Source organism: Salvelinus fontinalis, chromosome 13 (genome assembly GCF_029448725.1).
Source record: "Salvelinus fontinalis isolate EN_2023a chromosome 13, ASM2944872v1, whole genome shotgun sequence".
NCBI classification, from domain to species: domain Eukaryota; kingdom Metazoa; phylum Chordata; class Actinopteri; order Salmoniformes; family Salmonidae; genus Salvelinus; species Salvelinus fontinalis.
Genome location: NC_074677.1, coordinates 38,620,289 through 38,637,996, shown reverse-complemented (window position 1 = coordinate 38,637,996; position 17,708 = coordinate 38,620,289). Strand labels below are relative to the sequence as shown.

Here is a 17,708-nt window from a genome sequence, read left to right as displayed (position 1 = left end):
TTTTTGTTTTGTTTTTTACATTGGTAAAAAGTAGAGACTCAGACCTACAAATTTGTATATCATACACTGCATTTTTGAGGAACAATGGGAAAGTAATTCTGATTTGAAAGTTGATAAACGTGTAACTTCACTTTTTAGAAAATGGCCTTTGAATGTTTGTTTTGGCACCTACTGGAGAGCTTTGTCTACACACATTCTGCATTTTTCACTCCCTCTTAAGCCTGCCTCACCCATCTCTTTAAGGAGTCACATGTGAGGTCATGTGCTAAACAGTGAGTAGTGTTGTTAAGATTTTCCATCAGGCCTGTCATTACATTTTTTATTCAACATGTACTTTACTTACACAAAAAGGTTGGATGGAAATCTGGTTAATTTAACCACTTTTTCAGTAATATATTTTTACACAACCATCCATTTCATAAATAGGAGATGAAAAAGCATGGTTATGTTTTGTTCTACCTCAGCTACCTCAAATTTGGAGGCCTTGCCCCTAGCTTAAACAATGCTGAGCCAGGTTCAAAGTGGCAGTGAACAGGAAAGGATGGGGGATGGAGAGGGAGAGCAAGGCCCAGCAGGAACTGTACAGGATATTATTAGAACCAAGCGTCCCTTGTACCAAATCAAACTTCAGCAGTATTCATACAGTACATGGATCAAACACTATTGAAAATAAATATGCATTATTTATTCATATTGCCTTAATTCTTAGATAAATATCAAGTCTACAGTGAATTTGTTTGAACAGCAGCCATACTTGCTGGATGGGGCTGTTGGCCTGGAAGAGGATTTGTCAGATAACAGATGTGATTAATTTCAACCACAACTAACTTAGCTACAAACATATTATACACATGCAGAAAGAAAAGTAGTAAAATACTAAACTAAGGATAACAGAAAGCACAGGAGGCAATGGATGAAACAGAGAAGAGACCAATATTTGACAAGTGGGTTGTTGTTCTGGCTTCAGGAATGGAGGTTCAAATCCACTCTCTTCCCTCCTGTTGCTACACTCCAGTTGGGCTTTGAGGATGGATGCCACCAATGCCACCGAGCGAGGCAGACACAGTCAAACTAGATCAGAGAAAAATTTAAGATCTGCTATGCAGCCCCTGTGACAGTCAGAGAAACAGAAAGCCCAGACACAGGCATCATTACACATCATTCCAGCTAACAGCAAACTCAATCCCAAGGCGCTGCCTGCCACAATGTATGACTGGCTATACTGTAGTGGTTCAGAACAGCCAGGAGATGGGGGGATGTTCTCAGGGTAACAGACAGCGCTTCACCACCCGTGTTAATTTTTTTTTTTAGACATACACAAATGACAGACTGTTTCTCTGCTATCTGAAGTATTTCCCTGCTTTCTAAAGTAGCCTCTGCTTTGGGTACTTGTTCCTCATTTCCCAGTTTCCATGTTTTGTCCTCTACCTGTAGCATAGAAGGAACTGTGTTTAGAATTACAAACAACATTTTGTTGTTACTTGCCAGACCAGGGCAAATGTTTCAACATTTGTTAATCCCAAAATACTGATATAAATGGCAGAATGGTACCAGAAATCAAACATGATATGGTCCCGTGTGGCTCAGTTGGTAGAGCATGGCGCTTGCAACGCCAGGGTTGTGGGTTCATTCCCCACGGGGGGACCAGGATGAATATGTATGAACTTTCCAATTTGTAAGTTGCTCTGGATAAGAGCGTCTGCTAAATGACTTAAATGTAAATGATATCAATGCTCACCAACATAGCCTATGTACCATGACGTTAGGTGCTGCAGCAAACTTCCATTTTCATGGAAAATTCAGCAATAGGTGAGTGAGGTGCACTTAATTTTCCACGCCTTGTACCGGACCTACTGTGAAATCCTTTGTTTTCCTGCAATGAGATCTCAATTGAAAATGTTAGGGGAGAACTAAAAAACAAACCAGTGACGATTTTTAAAGAAAATTTTACATTTTAATGGAAACTGAAATTGTGAACACTGAATTTCTTTCATTTATTACATTTGTTTGGAAATTGAGGGATATTATCATGCAAAAAATAAAATAAGCATTTGTTAAATTCAGAAAATGAAACCATTTCACACTCTAAAACTTGTAAATGTCAACTTGTAAATGCCTCAAATTCTGAGGGACAAATTTCCTAGGGGCCAATTGATAAACCATCAACAGGCACAGAGAGTACAAAGATGGACTTGGCACCACACACAGCTGTTTTCTAAAGACACACATCTCAGTATGACCACACCACCTTTCAGAGCCCCAGAAATAAACACTTTTCCCTTGTCTTTAACATAATGTGCATCTACAAATAGCTCTCATGTGCCAAAGAGAGTAAACAAAATGGCCCCATCCCAACCCCCCCCCCCCCCCCCCCAAAAGAAAAATGTTTTTACAGGAGGCATGGGAGACCATGTTCACTCCATTTTCACCTTAAGTCCAGCATTTCCCATTACAGACAATCGATAACTGGATGAAGAAGCAGCACTTTCGGTATTTGTGATTTCTATTTACATGTTGTTGTTTTATTTTAGATTTGTCCTCACTCATACCAACACAGACTCCCACAGTGGCATTCAGCTGCTGTTGGCTCAGACAAAGGCTGGCTTAAACCATCAGTCTTTCCAATCTAAGAGCATGGACCATACAGCGGCTGAATATCCGAGTAGTGTACCTTTGGCGAACGTGAAATAAGAGTTGTCAAACAGTACAAATTCTTTATAGGCGCACTCTGGATTTCTTTCATTGCTCATATGTCCACCATTACCATTTGTTTTCAGACACAAAGATCTGAACATTGGGGCTGTATATAAAATTATGAGAATTGAGATTCAATAATGAAATGGTCTTTAAAAAGTAGGTACTTGTTAAGATTTAAAAAATGAGACAGCCTAATTCTCCCCATCATTTTCCTTTGATGCAAAATAGTTCCATTCTAGTTGTGCATCTACAAATAAATTAAAGTGACACAAAATAAAATAAAAACAGCTTATTAAACATACAAAGTTAATACATTAATGCGTTAGAACAATTAAAAAGTAAAATTCTAAATTGCTCTACTAACTTAACGACGGACAGACTATAATATACCACCAAGCAGTTTTCATTAAAATGCAAGCCCACTGAAAGATTTTGTACATCATTCGATTTTGAGCTGTGAAATTTTCCTTCAAAACATCTAAAAACACACATTGCTTTCAGCTTCTTTCATGTCAGTGAAAGGATGCAGCAAAGGAAGCTGTAAAAAATGTTAAACAGCATTGCAAATGTTGATTTTTTTTTTTAACAAAAAAACATGGCACAAATTATTATTTTTTTAAAGAAGAAAAGATCCTAATCACTGTAAAAGCATACTTTTCACACAGGCACATGAACATGATACAAGGGTCTTGAAAAAAAAGGTGAAACTTGCATATAATTGGAAGAGCTCACTTTTACACACACATCAAACAGCAGTCCTCCTATTCAGAACTCGGAGGACTGTGCGAGTATCCTTGAGGTGATTGCACGTCCTAAGGAGGATGAAAATACAGACAGAAATCACTTTCTCGATTTTCTTTCACCACACAAAGCACAAACGCGCTCTCTTGTAGCAGAGTATGTCTCAAACCAACTCCTCTATTAAGAACCAGTTTTTGGTTTACATCCTACTACACTATCGTTCAAGTAATATAGCTATATTATTTTCTTAAATACAAAAAATACCCATTTTACTTAAGTGCTTTAAAATATCTAAGGGGGAAAACTTTTGTGTTATTTCCCTAGAGATCAATGAGCCCTCTTAAGAATCAAATAAAAGGGGACATGTCTGGATCAAAACAATGAACATAATATGTACTTAGGACTGTTAGAGCACACCGACTCCAAAGAGATTGCATGCCCGCTTTCACAAAGAAGCATACTTGTTCTCCCACTCAGGATTAAAAATAAAAATAAAATTTAAAAAAAGAGGTTAGGGTTATGAAAATGACAAACTTGTTTGTTTTTTTTACGTATGATCTGGTGTTTTCTATTCCAATATTTTGGGGAACCAAGTAAAGAAACATAAATCGACTGCATGAACATTCAGAGTACAAGTAATAAAATTTAAAAAAGATATTCATTTAATTTTTTTGCCGTCAATGTCACCATTGCAAACTATTCAAACTTGGTTGTCCATCGCAAAAACAATTCCCACTGCCGATCAAGACAAAATAAAACCGATCAATTTCGCCATTGTCCAGCATTAGCCAAATAAGATATTATTTTGCTCGATAAGAGTTTCCCCATCTGATAACACTTAGTAAAATACCACATCCAGAGGTCTATCCTTTGCTTTGAATTCCACAGCGAAGTAACTTAAAAAAGGGCAATCTCACCACTTTTCAACCTAATTGTCATTATCTCCAGCACAATACCAGTGTCTACATATGTGAAAATGGTGCATTACTAAAAAGTTCTACCTGATAACAGCAATTTTTCAAATGCAATGAGATTCACAATGACATGGGGAGCAAGAAAATACCCTCCCTCTGGCTAGAAACTTGTTGCAGGTTTTGGAAAATCAGTTTCTTACTTTTAAAACCTACCCTGTGATGTCACAGAGAAGCATTTTTTTAGGACCTTTCTTCTAAACCACAGAAATGTGCGTTTTTCATATGTAGACACTGGTATGGTGCGGAGATGATGAATGAGGTTGAAAAGTGGCAGAATTGCCCTTTAAGTGTATGTGAGACACAGTTTTGTACACAGCAGGGGTATATGTGACCTTCTTGTAGTTCCCTCTCAGTCTGCAAGAACAAGCCATGATGTGACCAGAAAACACAAGAGAGGGCTGGACTAGGAAGCACAGACATAGATTCCTGCCATTGCATATAACCTGGACTGGGAACACAGAGAAGTGCTTCAGGTCATGAATGACAAAAGAATCAAGGACAGTAAGAGATCCAATAACAGGTGGAAAACGGTGCAAATCAGTGTGCTTAAAGTGAAATTGCCTAAACAGAGAACTTAAAAGGTTTGAAGCCTACATAACATGTATGACAGCTGCTTGCAAGCAATGTCAGTGTTTTCTGTAAGCTAAATATTTTGGTATTTTATCACAGCTCTGTAGTTTAGTATTAAATATGACTCCAATTCAATATTTTAGCAATTCAAATTTGAGCACAATATGAGGATCTTGTTCTGAACCATTTGGCAGAAAACAAAATTGTTCCAACTTTGTCATGGCTTTACCAATGCTACCTGAGTGACATTTTGTATTTATTCATTTATTTTTCTTAAAAAGAACAGCCCAACCAAAGCCATTCTTAAAAGAAGTTAGTATGCCATTATATAAATATATACACAGTACCAGTCAAATGTTTGAACACACCTACTCATTCATGGGTTTTTCTTTATTTTCACTATTTTCTACATTGTAGAATAATAGTGAAGACATCAAAACTATGAAATAGCACATGGAATCATGTAGTAACCAAAAATGGGTTAAATCAATAGAGTTTAAATTCTTCAAAGTAGCCACCCTTTGCCTTGACAGCTTTGCACACTCTTGGCATTCTCTCAACCAGCTTCATGAGGTAGTCATCTGGAATGCATTTCAATTAACAGGTGTGCCTTAAGTTAATTTGTGGAATTTCTTTCCTTCTTAATGTGTTTGAGTCAATCAGTTATGTTGTGACAAGGTAGGGGTGGTATACAGAAGATGGTCTTTTACCAAACAGTGCTAAGTCCATATTAAGGCAAGAACAGCTCATTACTTTAAGACATGAAGGTCAGTCAATTCAGAAAATGTAAAGAACTTTGAAAGTTTCAAGTGCAGTCGCAAAAACCATCAAGCGCTGATGAAGAAACTGGCTCTCATGAGTACTGCCACAGGAAAGAAAGACCCTGAGTTACCTCTGCTGCAAAGGATAAATTGCTTAGATTGCAGCCCAAATAAATGCGTCAAAGTTCAAGTAACAGAATCATCTCCGCATCAACTGTTCAGAGGAGAATCAGGCCTTCATGGTCTAATTGCTGCAAACAAACCACTACTAAAAGACACCAATAATAAGAGACTTACTTGGGCCAGGAAACACGAGCAATGGACATTAGACTGGTGGAAATCTGTCCTTTGGTCTGAGGAGTCTAAATTTAAGATTTCTGGTTCTAACCGCTGTGTCTTTGTGAGATGCAGAGTAGGTGAACGGATGATCTCCGCATGTGTGAATCTCACCGTGAAGCATGGAAGTGTGATGGTGCTCTACTGGTGACGCTGTCAGTGATTTATTTAGAATTCAAGGCACACTTTACCAGCATGGCTACCACAGCAGCGATATGCCATCCCATCTGGGGGACTATCATTTGTTTTTCAACAAGACAATGACCCAACACACCTCCAGACTGTGTAATGGCTATTTGACCAAGAAGGAGAGTGATGGAGTGCTGGCCTCCACAATCACCCAACCTCAAGCCAATTGAGATGGTTTGTGATGAGTTGGACCGCAGAGTGAAGGAAAAGCAGCCAACAAGTGCTCAGCATATGTGGGAACTCATTCAAGACTGTTTGAAAAGCATTCCAGGTGAAGCTGGTTGACAGAATGCCAAGAGTGTGCAAAGCAGTCAAGGCAAAGAGTGGCTACTTTGTTTAACACTTTTTTGGTTATTTCATAGTTTTGGAGGTCTTCATTGTTATTCTACAATGCAGAAAATAGTAAAAATAAAGAAAAACCCTTGAACAAGTAGGTGTGTCCAAACTTGACTGGTACTGTATATCTGTAGTAATTGAAAGATTTTTAAAAAACTATGTTAAATAAAGTGCTATTAATCCACACAACCAAATAATTTATGCTAGAGAAAAGAAACTAATGTCCTTCCTTAGCGCAAAACCAAAAACCCAGAGGGAGATGGTAGTACCAATGACATCGTGGTTGTCCACTCATTGTATTGCCAAATTTGTCCTGCCTTGACATATTTAGGCCTCTTGACACAATCACTTTGATCAAAGACTAACGCGATGATACAGTATTATGAAACGTCATCACCACCAAATCTCTATGCACAGTATAACAAAGAGCGGCTGGTCTGGGGCATGAAATGATTACTATTGCGATTGTTTTCTGTCTAAAATTTGCTTGGTTATATTATACTGCGACTTCTCACATCTCATCCACACATGCAAGAAATACATTGTCATAAGAGAGAGATTAAAGACCAAATGCTGAAAGGGCAAATAGTATCATATGCTGAACAGGTTGGTCAGCAAATCAAAAGCAAATTGCTTGAGAAAGAAAATAGGAAATTTGCCATTTCTCCACATGGTGTCAGCAAATATAGCTTAGACAGGCCTAATGAATTAGACATTTTGAACCTCCTTACTGATGAAATACAAACATTTTTTTTTTTGTGTGATTTTGTTTTGTTTTTTGGGGGTGAAATATCACTTACATAGATAGCCCTTGCTCCACAATGTCACTTCTCTCATCTTCCCAAAAACTCCCACAATCAAGTGAAAAGCTCAAGAGAACCTACAACTAAAATTAAGGAACAGCCTACATCAATCGTAATCTGAAGTTAATGAAATTTGTAGACTGAAAACAGCAAGTGTTAAGAAATAAAAGTACAAATAAAGCTAAACTCAGATAAAGACAATTAATGCCAAAACTTTTTTACTGATTAGCACGGCTACCAAAAACTGACAACCGAACCACGAGATTATGACACGGCTTTAGTTTCATTCCGATTTGACACGTCTCTATCTGTGCTCTGGGAGCTTGTTGCTACTGTAGATCACATCTGAAATCGCTAAACCATACAAAAACAGAGTAAAATAGTTGTCAAAACTGATACCAAGCAGTCAGGTCTTTGCTGGGCATAGTTATTTCACTAAAGTAATTAAGACAAATGCGTTCCCTCAACATATATATTTCTCATTTAACCTGCAGCCTAACAGGACTATCAATACTACCAGCCTTCTCATAATCTTCACATTTTGTAAATTTCAAGGCGTTCTTAGAATTGAGATAATTTTCTTTTAAAATGTATTCAAATGTGCACATATACTGATGTGTATGCATAAATCATAACACATACACAAATGTACATATATTGGACTAATTTGAATGCATGAGGAAATAAAACGATTGAGGCATCCTACTGTCATACAGTCACCACAGTTCAATGGGCAAGAGGATAAAGGCTCGGGAGGTGCAGTTTGCACCTTCCTCAGTCTTATGTCCCCAACACCCAGAGGAAGGAGCTATGAGACCAACATCTATTACAGCAGAAAGTGTCACAAGTGTCCATTCACATGAGAGAGGCACCCAAAATTTCTTTCAAGTGTTTGAGTCTTTGTGTAGTCCAGAGCGTCAGCAAAAGCTCCTGCGCTCAACTTAATGCCAATAATTGGATTAATATTTCCTCATATTACACCTTCCCTTGTCATCTTCCTCTTCTTTGACGCACCCCCCAAAAACGAATCCCATTATCCCATTCTGTATTCCAATAAATGTATGTCACAGGACACACATCTTTCTGTCCCAATATCACAGTTGACTCAAGTTTGTTTTCCAAAGGGATCATAACCGCCAAAGAAGACATCTGCAGCACCCAGGTAGGGAGAAGGTACATGTAATTGTTGACATGCACTACCTCACTGATCAGGTCCATCCTTGGTCTTGTCATAACAGACTACTCTTTTTGGATCTGGGGGGGAGAAGGACAGAAATTGAGTGTGTAAGCCCTGGGGAACTTAGTTAACGCATAATGCATGTTATTCAAACTTCAGCTGTATACCTTTGAACATCAAATAGAAAACCCAACTTCACATCTTTAAAAATACACTACACAGAAAAGAGACCTTTTACTTTACCTTGTTTTTGCAAATTGAAAACATATTCCATTTCTGTAGAGAAAAAAAAAAATGATTATCATCTCCAGATGCATAAGACAATTTTATTATTAGACACATTGTCTTTAATGTGAAGCTAATGGATTTAAAGCTTTTGGTGCAAGTGAAATAGTAGGTTAACGCTACTAATGTGTAATACATATTAGATTAAATGGGTCCGATTTCAAGTTTTCATAATCTGTAACTGGCATTTCTGGACTCCGATTATGGCCGATTACATTGCATTCCACGAGGAAACTCCGTGGCAGGCTGACCACCTGTTATGCGAGTGCAACAAGGAGCCAAGGTAAGTTGCTAGCTAGCATTAAAAACTTATCTTGTAAAAAAATAATCACTCTTCACATAATCACTATTTAGCTACACATTGTTGATGATATTACTAGGTTACCTAGCTTGTCCTGCGTTGCATATAATCAATGCGGTGCATGTTAATTTATCATCGAGTCACAGCCTACTTCGCCAAACGGGGGATGATTTAACAAACTCGCATTCACGAAAAAAGCACAATCGTTGCACGAATGTAACTAACCATAAACATCAATGCCCTTCTTAAAATCAATACACAGAAGTATTTTTTAAAACCTGCATATTTAGTTAAAAGAAATTCATGTTAGCAGGCCATATCAACTAGGGAAATTGTGTCACTTCTCTTGCGTTCATTGCACGCGGAGTCAGGATATGTGCAACAATTTGGGCAGTCTGGCTCGTTGCGAACTAATTTGCCAGAATTTTGGTTTGGTTCCGTATTTCACTGAAAGAATAAATGTTTTGTTTTCGAAATTATAGTTTCCAGATTTAACCATATTAAAGACCAAAGGCTCGTATTTCTGTGTTTATTATAATTAAGTCTATGATTTGGTAGAGCAGTCTGACTGAGCGGTGGTAGGCGGCAGCAGGCTCGTAAGCATTCATTCAAACTTTACTGCTTTTGCGAGCAGCTCTTAGCAATGCTTGAGACTAGAGGTCGACCGACTATGATTTTTCAACACCGATACCGATTATTGGAGGACCAAAGAAAGCCGATACGATTCATCGGCCGATTTTTTAAAATGTATTTGTAATCATGACAATTACAACAATACTGAATGAACACTTATTTTAACTTAATATAATAGATCAATAAAATCAATTTAGCCTCAAATAAATAATGAAACATGTTCAATTTGGTTTAAATAATACAAAAACAAAGCATTGGAAAAAGTAAAAGTGCAATGTGCCATGTAAGAAAGCTAACGTTTAAGTTCCTTGCTCAGAACATGAGAACATGAAAGTAGGTGGTTCCTTTTAACATGAGTCTTCAATATTCCCAGGTAAGAAGTTTTAGGTTGTAGTTATTATAGGAATTATAGGACTATTTCTCTCTATTTAATTTGTATTTCATATACCTTTGACTATTGAATGTTCTTATAGGCACTTTAGTATTGCCTCGCTCCTACCTGGGCTCGAACCAGGAACACATCGACAACAGCCACTCTCGAAGCAGCGTTACCCATGCAGAGCAAAGGGAACAACTACTCCAAGTCTCAGAGCGAGTGACGTTTGAAACGATATTAGCGTGCACCCCGCTAACTAGCTAGCCATTTCACATCGCTTACACCAGCCTAATCTCGGGAGTTGATAGGCTTGAAGTCATACACAGCGCAATGCTTGAAGCCCAGCGACGAGCTGCTGGCAAAACGCACAAAAGTGCTGTTTGAATGAATGCTTACGAGCCTGCTGGTGCCTACCATCGCTCAGTCAGACTGCTCTATCAAATCATAGACTTAATTATAACATAATAACACAGAAATACGAGCCTTAGGTCATTAATATGGTCGAAACCGGAAACTATCATCTCGAGAACCAAACGTTTATCCTTTCAGTGAAATACGGAACCGTTACGTATTTTATCTAACGGGTGGCATCCCTAAGTCTAAATATTCCTGTTACATTGCACAACCTTCAATGTTATGTCATAATTACGTCAAATTCTGGCAAATTAGTTCGCAATGAGCCAGGCGGCCCAAACTGTTGCATATACCCTGACTCTGCATGCAATGAATGCAAGAGAAGTGACACAATTTCACCTGGTTAATATTGCCTGCTAACCTGGATTTCTTTCAGCTAAATATGCAGGTTTAAAAATCTATACTTCTGTGTATTGATTTTAAGAAAGGCATTGATGTTTATGGTTAGGTACGGTCGTGCATCGATTGTGCTTTTTTCGCAAATGCGCTTTTGTTAAATCATCCCCCGTTTGGCGAAGTTGGCTGTCTTTGTTAGGAAGAAATAGTCTTCACGCAGTTTGCAATGAGCCAGGCGGCCCAAACTGCTGCATATACCCTGACTCTGTTGCAAGAGAAGTCACACCATTTTTCCTTGTTAAAAGAAATTCATGTTAGCAGGCAATATTAACTAAATATACAGGCTTAAAAATATATACTTGTGTAATGATTTAAAAAAAGGCATTGATGTTTATCGTTAGGTACACATTGGAGCAACGACAGTCCTTTTTTGCGAATGCCACCGCATCGATTATATGCAGCGGAGGACACGCTAGATAAACTAGTAATATCATCAACCATGTGTAGTTAACTAGTGATTATGATTGATTGATTGTTTTTTATAAGATAAGTTTAATGCTAGCTAGCAACTTACCTTGGCTTCTTACTGCATTCGCGTAACAGGCAGTCTCCTCATGAGGCAGGTGGTTAGAGCGTTGGACTAGTTAACCGTAAGGTTACAAGATTGAATCCCTGAGCTGACAAGGTAAAGATCTGTTGTCCTGCCCCTGAACAAGGCACTAAACCCACCGTTCCTAGGCAATCATTGAAAATAAGAATGTTTTCTTAACTGACTTGCCTAGTTAAATAAAAAGGTGTTCAAAAATATATTTAAATTTGGCCAAATCGGTCCAAAAATACAGATTTCCGATTGTTATGAAAACTTGAAATCGGCCCTAAATAATCGGCCATTCCGATTAATCGGCCGACCTCTACTTGAGACACAGCGCTGTTTATGACTTCAAGCCTATCAACTCCTGAGAATAGGCTGGCAAAACTAAAGTGCCTATTAGAACATCCAATAGTCAAAGGTATATGAAATACAAATGGTAGAGAGAGAAATGGTCGACGCGTCATAATTCCTATAATAACTACAACCTAAAACTTAACTGGGAATATTGAAGAACTGGGAATATTTAACAACCAGCTTCATATGTTCTCATGTTCTGAGCAAGGAACTTAAACTTTATCCTTTTTACATGGCACGTGTTGCACTTTTACTTTCTTCTCCAACACTGCGTTTTTGCATTATTTAAACCAAATTGAGCATGTTTCAATATTTATTTGAGACTAAATAGATTTTATTCATGTATTATAAAAAAAGTGCTCATTCAGTATTGTTGTAATAATCATTATTACAAATATATATATATATATTAAAAAAATATTTAGGCCGATTAATCGGTATCGGCTTTTTTTGGTCCTCCAATAAATCGCTATCGGTGTTAAAATCATAAAATCGGTCGACCTCTAATATGTTCATAGAATTGATAAAGCAGGGGAAGAGGAGTTACCTTTAGTGTGATAAGTAACAGCAGCTTTCAGATCAAACGACCCCCAGCTACCTCTGTCCAGGCTCTTAGAATGGGGCGGCTCTTTAGACAGACCCAACACCAGGTTGGTCAGGGGGACCTGGGCAGGCACAGCACTAATGTCTTTACAAGAGGCCAAAAAAACTGCACCTGGACTCTTAGCCTCACCCTTTGTCTTGTCCTGTCTAGACAGCTGAGCCTTTTCCCCATCCTCACCCTTCACTGTAGCAGGTGGGCAAGCTGGGGCACTAGTCCTTTTCTCTGAGTCTTGAGCCAAAGTGAGAGGCAAAGGCTCTGGGATTGATAGATTAGAGTCAAGGCCTGGCTTGGCAGCAGGGCATTGCTCCCCTTGAAATGTTACCACCGCAGCCTTGCCCAACACGGCAGCCACCGGCCCGCTTCCTCCTTCTGGCCCCACGTTTGGCTCATTGATGAAAGACAGCCCCCACTGATTCTGGAAAATGTCCCCCAAGGCTTTCTGATTTGTCTGAGCAGCCTGGGTGTCCAATTGGCGAGCACTAGGGAGCACAGGTTGCATATTTAAAGGGTTTAGGGGGTAAATGAAAAGAGTACACTTTCTCAGATCTACAGCTGCAGGGTTGGTTAAAGAGTTATAGTCATTGTCCAAAGTGGATGCTACGTTCTCCCCACATGGGAGAGAGGGGGCTGGCGGAATACTACTAGCAGCGGGAGTGAAGAAGGTACCAACAGACGGGCAACTATTTCCATCTCCAGAAACGGGGCCATTAGTAAAGCTAGCTGAGATGATGGTTTTCATAGCAGACATGGGGACCTGCGAGAGTCTACCAGGCACCTGAGGAGGCTGCACCTCTCCTCCAGTCTGGGCTGCTTTGTTGAGGTTCTCCTTAACTTTACTTGCATAACTAATCTTGGGCACTATTTTAGCACTACTGTTGTCCACAGGAAATACTGGAGGCGGCTTGAATAAAGTCCAAGAGTCCTCTTTTGAAGAGGAGGAGAGCTTGGCTTTAGGCCTATTCTCAAACTTTTTACCAAAGGCACCTGCAGCAGTCTTACTGTCTGAGTTTTTCTTCTGCAGTTCACCCATAGCCACCTCTGGAGCATCCATCCGCTTGACTGCTGTCTGGGCGTCTGCTTTATGGACAACTCGCGAGCTCACCAATTTCTCTGTTGGTTCAAGTCCAGAAACCTCTGGCTCCTGTGTGGCATTGCCCTGCTGCATGACTCTCTCCCTTTCTCTTGTCACATGCTCTGTGTTCTTGATGCTGTTGCGTCTGGTCTTACGTTTCTTAGGAGTAGTATATCCACCTTCTGAGCCACTGCCATCATTATCAGGGGGTGTCTTGCTGGAGTAACCATTTGTAATATGAGCAGAGTTTACCACCCCATTCAGAAACAAAGCAGATTCCTTTTTGTCCAAAAACTTTCCCTCATAGTGATTAGTGAAATCCAGGGCCTTGTCATTTATGCGGTCCATATTCTTCTTGTGAACAAGACCCTCTTTGCTGCCCACTTTTGAAAGAGTGGTAAAAACATTTCGTGTTGACTTCTGTTTTACGTTAGCATTTATCAAATGTCTGTTACCATTGCTGTTGGTGGGAAGAGGGATACCAACAAAATCCTTTGCAGACAGAATCTTCTCCCCCGCCACCTCCCCGGTGTTTATTTTTCCATTGCCTGTAAAAGAAAACAAAAGAAAGTTAGTTGCACTGTCAATAATACTTCTTTAGACTATAAAGTCCAAGCAAAGTCCATAATTCCCTACCACCTCACTCTCCAAATATATCAAAAGGGACTAATATACCTAATCTGTCTACAAGAATGCAAGCTCGCAGCTCCTTTCACAGGAAACATGGCAAGGCCTTAATAAAATGCTGTAGACTGAAAAGGTCAGCTGGCAGCAAACAACCACACACCAGTGCCAGATCAGATTCCCTTGAACATAGTAGTCCCATAGCCTACTTGTGACTAGATACCATACATAAATCACTGAAGAAAAATGTGTGCTGTAGGTAGAAATTACCATAACATTGTCCTATAACGTTTGATAAGGGGAAGGTGGTTGACAATGTAACTAGGCTTGACTTCGCCAGCTAATACTAAAATACGTTCCATACTAGCATCTAAAGACAACATTTTAAACTAGATGAAAGATTATGCCATTGCGCCTAAAATACCTGTATAAAATATTGATTAACAAATAACATGTTAATGTTATAGCCAGAATAACTAAAATTGTGTTAAATGGTGTTCTATTTTCTTGTCTGAACTGAAGCCAAGGTATGTAACATTTTGTTTTATGCATGCCATCAAGTGTGAACTTATCGAAAGAAACTGGCTACAATTACATTTCAAGTCACGTACTTAGTTAGCTAAAACAAGCAGAAATTGGTTCTGAATTGTTTATTAAAATAAAAATCCCATGAATCAGCCCGCTTGCTAGCAAGAAAATGCTATGTCGGCAAATCACCTACCCAGGCTAACATGTTTGCGTGGCTTCATCATGGTTAAATAAACGCAACAGGCCCGACCCAGTCGAACCTGCTTGCAAGTGTAAAATGTCTGGCACGAACCAGCTACTTAATCCCCGAAAAGTCTCAAAAGTTAGTTAGTTAGCCATCTTGCTTTTGCAGACCTGTCTGCAGCCAGGTGGTAGTAAACAAAATAAAATTGAAACTTGTTTTATGGACAAATCTCACTCTCGTTGCTAGGATTAACTAGCTAGCTCGTTAGCTTTCTATCTCGCATTTTCTAACATGGCCGACGGGAAATGGCAACTCAGAACATTCCAGTGGAGCCGGCTTGTTTTTGTTAGCAAAATATTTCACGGAATTCCGACCAAATTTGCATGAGTTTTTTGACAGAGTCAATGTATGCACGTGACAAAATAATTCAACTACAAAATGACTAATTAGTAACACAGGTGAATTTTGTCAGGGAGTAGCATAAATGTAGAAATGGGTGGGGAAACCGGAGCACAAGGTCAATCCGCATCTGTCAAACCATCAGCTGTCACGCGACGTTTAACTACCCCATCCAGCAATATGCAGCGCTTGACCCAGATAACTAATGAGCTAAATATGTTTTTTTTAACAGCTTGCAACCACTCTGCTATGAGTCACGCAAGCTACATCGACGTAAGTAATAAACTGGCTAGCTAAGTCATTGACATTAGCTAGCTTGCTAACTTTTCCGGATGGCCCAACCTGTTTTCTTCGTCTGCGTTTCCTGATGCTGGTACTGGAAGTAGATCTGATCATTTTTTAGAGCTGTTTTGTATTGAATGGGGTTTCTTTCTTCTCCATGGTGGTGATATCGTCTCTCTTGTGCCCGATCTTTGGGCTGTTCCTCCATTGAAGTGTAATATAATATCCGAGCTCGTCTACCAGTGTGCACCGCTCACTGGGCAAGTGGGAAAGCAGACTATTGAACTGTCCAATCAACGCCACTGACAAACGGAAGCTATTCGAGGTCTCTGTATTCGTCAGCTGTATATCTAAGAAGTATTTTAAAAATGTTGGTGGTTCCCCCAGCAACATTGCGAAGGTATTGTCAATATATACATTCATGCAGGTTGAACAACTGGAAATAATATATAAATCAGAAGCGTAGAGATTATATTTTATTCAAGCAAATCTGAACTGCCCTAAGTGGTCCAGTCACACACACCATTGAGACCTGCTGAGACATGTGTCCATATACGGTTTATGCATGTATCACATTGTGGTTGGTTGGATTTTACAATACATAATTCTGTATCATGCATCATTCTAGCCGGCATTCAACTGACACGGGAAACAATTTAATCAAGATACAAATACTGTCTGTGTAAAAAGCATACTAATTATAAAATATAGTTTAACACATTTGGAATATGCTTTGTAGCCATCTGACATGGTGTGGTGGACAGCTCTTACTGTCAGAGCTACTGTAAATTGCTATCCAGGCACCAGGTGGTGGCATTTCATAGTTTAGAGATTTCATCCCACCCTAATCTTCAAATACTGGTAGTCAATGTTTGACCACTAAGTGACCACTCAATTTGTATTTTAAAAGCACGTAATGAAACAAATTATTATACAGACATAACCTAAGGGTACTACTATGCCATAAGAAGGATTAAACTGTGAATAGCTTTCATACACCATGAAGATAGACCCGGTATTTCCCACTACCTATTGATGAACATAAGGCACCAGCACCACTTGACATCTCACCACAGAGATGTAATATTGGTTTATGCACATCACATAGAGGACCAAGTCCGAGTGATTAAGCCACCCTCACCCCTCCTCTCCCAGCCTGCTCTCTAAGGTGCCGGAGGTCACTGTGCTTGTGTTGCCGTCTGGAAGTCTACTTGAGTGCAGTGAAAATGCATCAATGTGAAATACCTCATCGGTTCCGTTGCTGCTGGCTTCTTTCTTTCATTTGCTTTTCAATCTCGCATTTTGGCACTGTGGGTGATGCAGTAGGACGGGTGGCAGTGAGCGGACTAGACGTTCTCTCACAGGAGCCACATAGAGGTTTGGTGGTCCTTGGTGTAGGTTTGTGTGTGGACCACCACCATTGTGGAAACTGTTGACAAAACCCTTACAATCAGAGAAGATCAGATCTCACTCAAGGAATTTGATGTAATGAGTTGTGTGCAAGGAATTTGATGTAATGAGTTGTGTGCTCATCACAGCAGCAGATATTCATATATGCATACATGCCAACACTTTTTTTCTGTCATGTAATTCCTTAGGTTGCACTTGTAAGTGCCAACAAGTTTTATTTTTATGTTCATTCTTAATTAAGAGCATTTCACTCATTCAAAAGTTCTGGTCCTAAGCCGTAAATAGCATCTAAAAGGCTTGTATCAGGGCATGTATTAAAGAGCAGACAGTGTGAGACAAACTTGCTTCTTGTCAGGCAACAGAGCTCTTCCCGCACTAGCCAATCCCCATGTTCCTTTGGAAACATCACTCATTTTGCAACCATATGCAAGGTTCTCAATTGTTATCAAAATTATGTTTTTAATATTGTGAGAGGGTAATCCTCTCACAAACAGCACTACTACCCTAATCCATGCCTTATGGTAGTAGTGCTGGAGAGCATGACACCCGGTGGCAGGTAGCCTAGTGGTTAGAGCGTTGGGTCAGTAACTGAAAGGTTGCTGGATCGAATCCCCGACCCTGACAGGGTCATTCTGTCCCTGAGCAAGGCAGTTAACCCACTGTTCCCCAGGTGCCAAAGCAGTGGATGTCGATTAAGGTAGGCCCCCGCACCTCTCTGATTCGGAGGGGT

General features: G+C 39.5%; 1 protein-coding gene across 2 annotated transcripts; it reads right to left on the bottom strand.

Annotated features, from left to right (window-relative positions):
- Positions 1-1,932: 1,932 nt before the first annotated feature.
- On the bottom strand, positions 1,933-15,861 carry LOC129868637 (FMR1-interacting protein NUFIP2-like). Of its 2 annotated transcripts, none has more exons than XM_055942787.1 (4): positions 15,629-15,861; positions 12,423-14,099; positions 8,828-8,860; positions 1,933-8,661 (listed from the first exon to the last, which is right to left on the bottom strand). In XM_055942787.1, the coding sequence occupies exons 1-4, from the start codon at positions 15,774-15,776 to the stop codon at positions 8,609-8,611; spliced, it is 1,911 nt and encodes a 636-aa protein (XP_055798762.1). In that variant the 5' UTR covers positions 15,777-15,861; the 3' UTR covers positions 1,933-8,608. The 2 variants fall into 2 exon arrangements, with proteins under 2 accessions (XP_055798762.1, XP_055798764.1); XM_055942789.1 differs by lacking the exon at positions 15,629-15,861 and adding an exon at positions 14,897-15,195.
- Between the last annotated feature and the right edge of the window lie 1,847 nt (positions 15,862-17,708).

Coding starts and splice junctions, on each gene's coding strand:
- LOC129868637 (XM_055942787.1), bottom strand. CDS start 15,776: ATGGAGGAACAGCCCAAAGATCGGGCACAAGAGAGACGATATCACCAC. Junction 8,861..12,422: donor TGTTACTTATCACACTAAAG/GTAACTCCTCTT, acceptor TTTTCTCTACAG/AAATGGAATATGTTTTCAAT. Junction 8,662..8,827: donor TTTCAATTTGCAAAAACAAG/GTAAAGTAAAAG, acceptor TCTCCCCCCCAG/ATCCAAAAAGAGTAGTCTGT.